The 6894-nt window shown below is 46.8% G+C and overlaps 1 protein-coding gene across 1 annotated transcript; it reads right to left on the reverse strand.

The window, feature by feature from the left end:
• Positions 1-747: 747 nt before the first annotated feature.
• LOC128674842 (uncharacterized) lies at positions 748-6670 on the reverse strand. The gene is made up of 2 exons (XM_053753777.1): positions 5920-6670; positions 748-5214 (listed from the first exon to the last, which is right to left on the reverse strand). The coding sequence occupies exons 1-2, from the start codon at positions 6222-6224 to the stop codon at positions 1626-1628; spliced, it is 3894 nt and encodes a 1297-aa protein (XP_053609752.1). The 5' UTR covers positions 6225-6670; the 3' UTR covers positions 748-1625.
• Between the last annotated feature and the right edge of the window lie 224 nt (positions 6671-6894).

Below are 6894 nucleotides of genomic sequence, written 5' to 3' on the forward strand. Positions count from 1 at the left end.
GTTGTTCACGTATCTTTCTTGAATTAATTTCGATTACTATACTTATTTTCGTGCAATGAAGTTATTACAAACAAATGAACAAAATTTAAATTTTCATTAAAATTTCCAAAGTGAAAAGGCCATAGACATTTAAAGTATGATAGAGGTAATGTGTTTACTTGACACTCTACGGCAAATTGTTGAAAGGTCAAGAGTACATGCGATGTTCGGGAGTGTGGACACAGCTTTAGGAGCTTTAAAAGCTCCAGCGAGGATCGTAAAGTTGTTTAATATTGACTCGCTGGAATGCTTTTGATTTGAAATTTTAAAGAAAAATATTGGTATATGAATTACAGAAATTAAAGACAGTTGGTTGTCTCAGGTAATGATTACATTTTATAATATTGTTATTTCTTTGTAATAAGTAAAATAATAGTAAAAAATAAAAACTAGTTTCGTTCCGGCAGAAGTGAAAACTTGAATATTAACGTTATGCATTTTTGAAGTCTTTGCATTTCACTTCTCACCATCGAATCGATTCGAAGTGAAACGCGATTCGAAGTGAAACGCCGAGAACCAATCACATTGCAGTTTGGTTGTCGTTGCGTCACAATGGCGAGATGACATAAAATATTATAGTTAAGTTAGTCATATCATTACACAAGTCCCGAATTTACTTTGTAGCGAAGTCAGTCTACGTGATTGTCCCTATATAAAGAATGTAAATATAAATTTAGATGCAGTGTTAGAAATGAAAGATTAGTGGACTTAGGTAGGTACAACAGCGTTTATTATCGTACAATGAGGAGCCTTAACACTTTACAATCACGGAACATTTATCTTATCACACACGACTGTTACAAGACGAACGACGACACAGACTGACTTGAGAGCGGGCGCGGGAAGCGGGAACGCGTGATGCTATCAACGGGCTATAGCGACTGCGAGCGCCAATCACGATCGAGGACCGCGAACATTACCAAATAAGGCGCGTTATTTGCGCGTGTCCCAGTATAGTAAAAGCATACGCATTGCCGCCAGCCCACAGTATAAATTAATGCAGGGAACGACTTATGTATCGGTAACATCTCTCCCGCCGTGTGAACGCAGTAAACATATAGGCAGTATTCAGCTACCGATACATGTAATCCCGTTGATGACAAGTTAATACTTAAGTGGTCCTTACTTAGCTAACTGGTACAAGTTATAGCTCGGTGTACAAGGAAATATACAATAAATGCTAACATTTACAATGACGTACACAAAACATATTCCAATGAATACAATGACTTACACAGGAACATAATTCCAATGAATACAATGACTTACACAGGAACATAATTCCAATGAATACAATGACTTACACAGGAACATAATTCCAATGAATACAATGACGCGCTGTACCGTAATATAAGCTTATCGATTGTAAGGAATAATTTGAGTTACTATGTCGTGACAAGCCCACGACAAAACGCGTCATGTATACAACAACTATTACAGTTCAACAACTAGTATAGTTATAGGCAGATTAAACAAATTATGAATATAACTAATAAAGTTCAATGATAACTTGAATTATTACATTGAAGTTATAGACTAAATGAATTACAAATCTGACTTTTGGAGAATTATACAAACAACGCAGCTTAACATTCTACTGGCAATATAACTAAACGCTTAGTCGGGCGACGCATTAGGCCATTCTTAGTTTTGACGTCTACGACTCGTATTACTCCGTCCGCGCCTGGATAGACCTGCTCCACCCTTCCCTTCGGCCATACGTTTCGTGGTAACGTGGAGTCCACTATGACGACCACATCGCCTACTTTTACCGCCTCGCCGTGACCATGCGGCTCCCGCCGATGATGAAGGAGAGGTAGGACTTCCCGCACCCAGCGCTGCCAGAATAGATCAGCCAATCGTTGAGCAGCTTTCCAATGCGACCGTCCAAGCTCGTCTACCTTGGTAAATGCGCCCGGTAATGGAACCTTTGAAGGACCCCCTAATAGGAAGTGGTTAGGGGTTAAGGCGGTGTCGTCTTCCGGTGCGACCGACACGTGTGACAGTGGTCGAGAATTAATCGTATGTTCGACTTCCGTAAGTAGAGTGTGGAGGACGTCTTCGTGAGGGTGACGTTCGTGCAATGTAGCCGTCAGTGCGGTTTTAACTGAACGCACTAACCGTTCCCAAGCTCCGCCCATGAACGGTGCACCTGGAGGAATGTAATGCCAGTTTATTTGTCGAATGTCCGCTTCTTGTTTCATAGAGGTTAGGGCTGCCTTTCGTAGTTCAGCATCAGCTCCGTGGAAGTTAGAACCATTGTCACTCCATACAGTGTCGGGGCAACCACGTCTAGCCATCATACGACGTAGTGCGAGCACAGCAGCATCAGCAGAGAGTGACGACGCTATTTCTAAATGAACTGCCCTTGTCGTCAAGCAGGTAAATAAGGCAACGTAGCGCTTCTCATGGTGTCTCGCTATGGTGACTGAAAGCGGCCCGAAATAATCCAATCCTGTTTGTGTGAATGGACGCTGATGATGGGTGAGGCGACACGGTGGCAGGTTCCCCGTCAGCGGTTCAGGAGGCGTGGCACGGCGCAGTCTGCAGGGCTGGCATCGTCTGATGACTGCTCTTACTGTGGGTCTAATGCGTAGCATCCAAAATCTTTGGCGTATCTCATTTGTAACGCATTCGACGCCGCTATGATGTAACTTTCGGTGGATCCAGTTTATATACAGTCGACTGTAGGCGTGGTCTCCGTCTAACACTGCTGGGGACAGAGTTTCCTCGTTGATATCAGTCGCGGCGGCAGTTCGAGAGCGTAACCTCATTACGCCATTTTGGTCCGTAGTCAAGGATAGATGTCGAAGGCGACTGTCAGTAGATAGTCTCCTCCCGCCGGTGATGTCACGTAGCTCCGACGAAAAGCAGTCTTCCTGAAGGGCGCGTGTCCATATGAGTTCAGCGCGGCGCGTGTAAAAGGCTGCGAGGGGCACGTAGGTGCGGGAGGCGCTAGCATTGCTGTGGTTGCGCTGTGGAGTCGTTCTTGCGATAGCGCGGGATGACCGGGGTTGGACTCCTGTCCAGTCAGGGTCCTCAGATGGAGTGCAGCGAGTGCGTTTTCTACGCATGGCGGTGACGGTGTGGGTTTTGCAGCGATCGATGAATTGCAGTATGCGTGCGGTTGATCTGATTAGATGGATCCAGGATGAGAATCTCGACACATCGGGTAGGGCATCTTTGAGTTGCGGGCGAATGGTGGTCGCAGCCACACGTTCTTCGCCAGTTTCTGTGGAATGGAGCGGGTCCTTGTCGTGCGGCCAGAGTTTTTCTTCTTTGTATAGAAATTCCGGGCCTCGAAACCAACGATGTGCAGCTGTGAAGTCGGTCTGTACGCGACGAGTAGCGTCGTCGGCGACGTTGTCAGCTGTGGGCACCCATCTCCACTCCGAGGTCGTTGTGGTCTCTTCCAGTTCGGCCACGCGGTGCGCTACGAAGGGTTTGAATGAACGCGAGCCCGCGCGCAGCCACGACAACACGGTGCGCGAGTCAGTCCACAGCACGCGACGATCCGGGCGACGCGAGTGATGAAGCCCGACGGCGTGCGCCAGCCGACTACCCAGAACAGCCGCCTGTAATTCAAGTCTAGGTATAGAAACAATCTTAATGGGGGCCACACGTGCCTTTGCTGCCGCGAGCGAGACCTGTACCTCGCCTTTGTCGTTTACTGATCGCCAATAAGCCGCAGCGGCGTAAGCGACTTCGCTCGCGTCAACAAAAACGTGCAGCTCAAGTGTCTCTGCTGAACTAAATAATGGGTAACATCGGGGTAGTGCTACATCCTTTAAACCTTGTAAAGAAATTAACCAAGTCTGCCAAACTTGTTCTAATTTAAATGGTAAGGGGTCATCCCACCCAACGTTACTGCGCCAAGCCTCTTGTAATATTTGTTTGCCTTGGATGGTAATTGGCGTTACAAGGCCTAAAGGATCATAGAGAGACATAACTTCTTTCAACAATTGACGTTTAGTAATACTATTGTTGAAGGAAAATTTAGATAAATTAAAACCCAGGGTGTCGTCGGCTATTCGCCAAACGAGCCCCAATATTTTTTCTTCTTCATTGATGTTGACATTAGGAGTCATGGGCTCTACTGCGAGACCGGCGATGGCGTTGCTGTCATTCGATGCCCACTTCTGCAGCACGAAGTTGCCTCGACGGTGTACAGCATCCACTGCCTGAGCCACACGGTTCGCCTCAGCCGCGGTGTCAAAACTCTGTAAATAGTCATCCATATAGTGATTGTTTATTATAGGATCTACAGCTTCGGGAAATTCTTCTTGATGTTCAGGGTCAGCTTGAGGTCGGCGCGGCTCTACTCCCAATGACTCCAAATCGTAGTGCTCCTTTATTAATTGTTCAAGGGCTTCGTCTTTCATATGTGCATGGCTGCAATGAAAACGCTCTTGCAGCATGTAGCCACCGCGACCGTAGGGACATACTCTTTTTTGTCCGTGTAATACCCAGCCGAGAGGTGTGTGCGACGCCACTGGCTGTTCTAGCTTACCACGTCGTACCTCAGATGCAATGAGCAGGGACCAATTGTCTTGTCCTATTAGTATAAGTGGTTCCGCTGTTGCATAGACAAGTTGGTCACTAATGTCTTGTAGATGTTCACAATGAGCTAGGGCTTCGGTTGGCACAGACTGGGGGGAAATGTTCAAACTATCTATGGTACGTGCCTCGATATTAATTTTATTATTTGTGTACTTACCTTTAATGGAGAACTTTACTCGCTGGGAGCTAACAGCGTCGATGTGCGCTCCTGCTATGGCCTCTATGACAAAAGGTGCTGCTGGCCCAGCGACACCAATCTTGTCTGCCAGACTTGATGTCAGCAATGTAATGGTGGACCCGTCATCTAATAAGGCATAAGTATCTATCTCACCATGTGGTCCCGATAATTGAACTGGTAAAACTTTGAGGTAGGTTTGCACCGAACGCAGTGCTCCCGCCGCTGCTGTAGTCGCGTTGCTACACGACTCGAAGACAGTCGCTTGACCTCCGGCTCTGTTGCTTTGCGTTCGCTGTCGTGGTGCCGCCACGCCGTTGTCACTCTTCATTGGCTGCGCTGCGTCGTCGTGCAGCAGCTTGTGGTGGTAGTACTCGCAGCCTTGCGCTTCGCACTTCTTCCCTTTGCATCTGTGATTCCATGTCCGTTTGCCAAGGCATCTAAAACATAATTTGTTTTTACGAGCTGCCTCCCACCTTTCTGAAGCGGTTATGGATATAAATTTAGGGCATGCCGGGGTATAATGGCTTGAGGCGTTGCATATAGGGCACATGTTGACTTTTGTGTTTGTGGTGCCACAGTGATGGCGCTTGCAGTCCTTTCGCTCTTCGACTATCTCACATTTGGCATGCCTAGAATTGAGATCAGCCTCTCTGTCTAAGAAACGAGCAATGACAAGCAGCCTAGGTTCAGATGCATCCGCCAAAGCCTCAAAATCATACCACCTATGTCGTAAAACTGTCGTTAATTTATCGCATACAATGTTAGTAATTTCTGGGTTATGTAAGTACTCGATTTTATTTAGTGCCTTTATAGTAGATATAATATTATTTACTTTAGAAGCAAAAATACAGACTTCCCTTGGACTATCTACCAACTTTGGTAAGTGGCGTAATTTTTCCAGTTCGTTTGTAACCAAAGCGTGTGGTCGGCCGAAACGTGCTTCTAGCCTTTCCACAATTTCTAGCGCTTCAATACCTCCTACAAATAAACCCTTTACCGATTCCAAAGCTACTCCCTTTAGGAACTTGCGAAGCCGGGCCTTATTTTCCGCCTCCGTAAAGGCGGACTGTGACTCGACAAATGCACTTTTAAAATATAACCAGTCACCAGTATTTCCATTAAAGTAAGGTAAGTCAGCATACCTGTGAGTCGCGGGTGCGGGGCGAACCCCGCGAACTACCTCTAATAAAGCCGCCGTTAGGTCTCTCAACGGCTGGCTGGTGTCGTTTGGCTGTGGTACTCCCGCCGTCGTGGTGGCGTGCGACCCATTGGACGCAGTTGTGACGGGAGCGACGGGTGCCGAAGTGCCACCGGGCGGCAGTGCTGCGGCCGTGTCGTGCAGCGTTTCATCTTGAGTGCCGCCGCTAGTGACTATAGGTCGGGGTGACTCCGTGATGGACGATGGCTCCTCGAGTGGTTCCCTCGCCGTGCTTCTTGTTCCCACCATTGTGATGAAACGAGTTCACTGGTAGGTGTCCTGACTGAGGCACGCGGAACGCGACGCGGTTGCACTTTAATATTAACTGTCCGACTCGAATGGACCAGATGTTAGAAATGAAAGATTAGTGGACTTAGGTAGGTACAACAGCGTTTATTATCGTACAATGAGGAGCCTTAACACTTTACAATCACGGAACATTTATCTTATCACACACGACTGTTACAAGACGAACGACGACACAGACTGACTTGAGAGCGGGCGCGGGAAGCGGGAAGCGGGAACGCGTGATGCTATCAACGGGCTATAGCGACTGCGAGCGCCAATCACGATCGAGGACCGCGAACATTACCAAATAAGGCGCGTTATTTGCGCGTGTCCCAGTATAGTAAAAGCATACGCATTGCCGCCAGCCCACAGTATAAATTAATGCAGGGAACGACTTATGTATCGGTAACATGCAGTACCACATTTTATTATTAATACCTACGTACATTCTTTCTCCAATGAGAACAAAGAAACTCTTCCATTTCTGAAGTTGGTTAAAATATGCATCAAGTATCCTCCAACTTGTAATCCTAGGTGAGAGAATCGCCAAGTTTTCGCTAACGAACCACGAACTATCTAAGACAGAATATATATAACGAATCACTTGGTGTATAAAGAGAGTATTAAACGG

Source organism: Plodia interpunctella, chromosome 13 (assembly GCF_027563975.2).
Source record: "Plodia interpunctella isolate USDA-ARS_2022_Savannah chromosome 13, ilPloInte3.2, whole genome shotgun sequence".
In the NCBI taxonomy this organism is placed as follows: domain Eukaryota; kingdom Metazoa; phylum Arthropoda; class Insecta; order Lepidoptera; family Pyralidae; genus Plodia; species Plodia interpunctella.

What these genes read in the sequence shown, in the direction of transcription:
- LOC128674842 (XM_053753777.1), bottom strand. Translation starts at nt 6,224, where the DNA reads ATGGTGGGAACAAGAAGCACGGCGAGGGAACCACTCGAGGAGCCATCG. An exon ending in CCCGCACCCGCGACTCACAG is followed by an intron (nt 5,215 to 5,919) that starts GTATGCTGACTT and finishes ATTATGTTTTAG; the next exon opens with ATGCCTTGGCAAACGGACAT.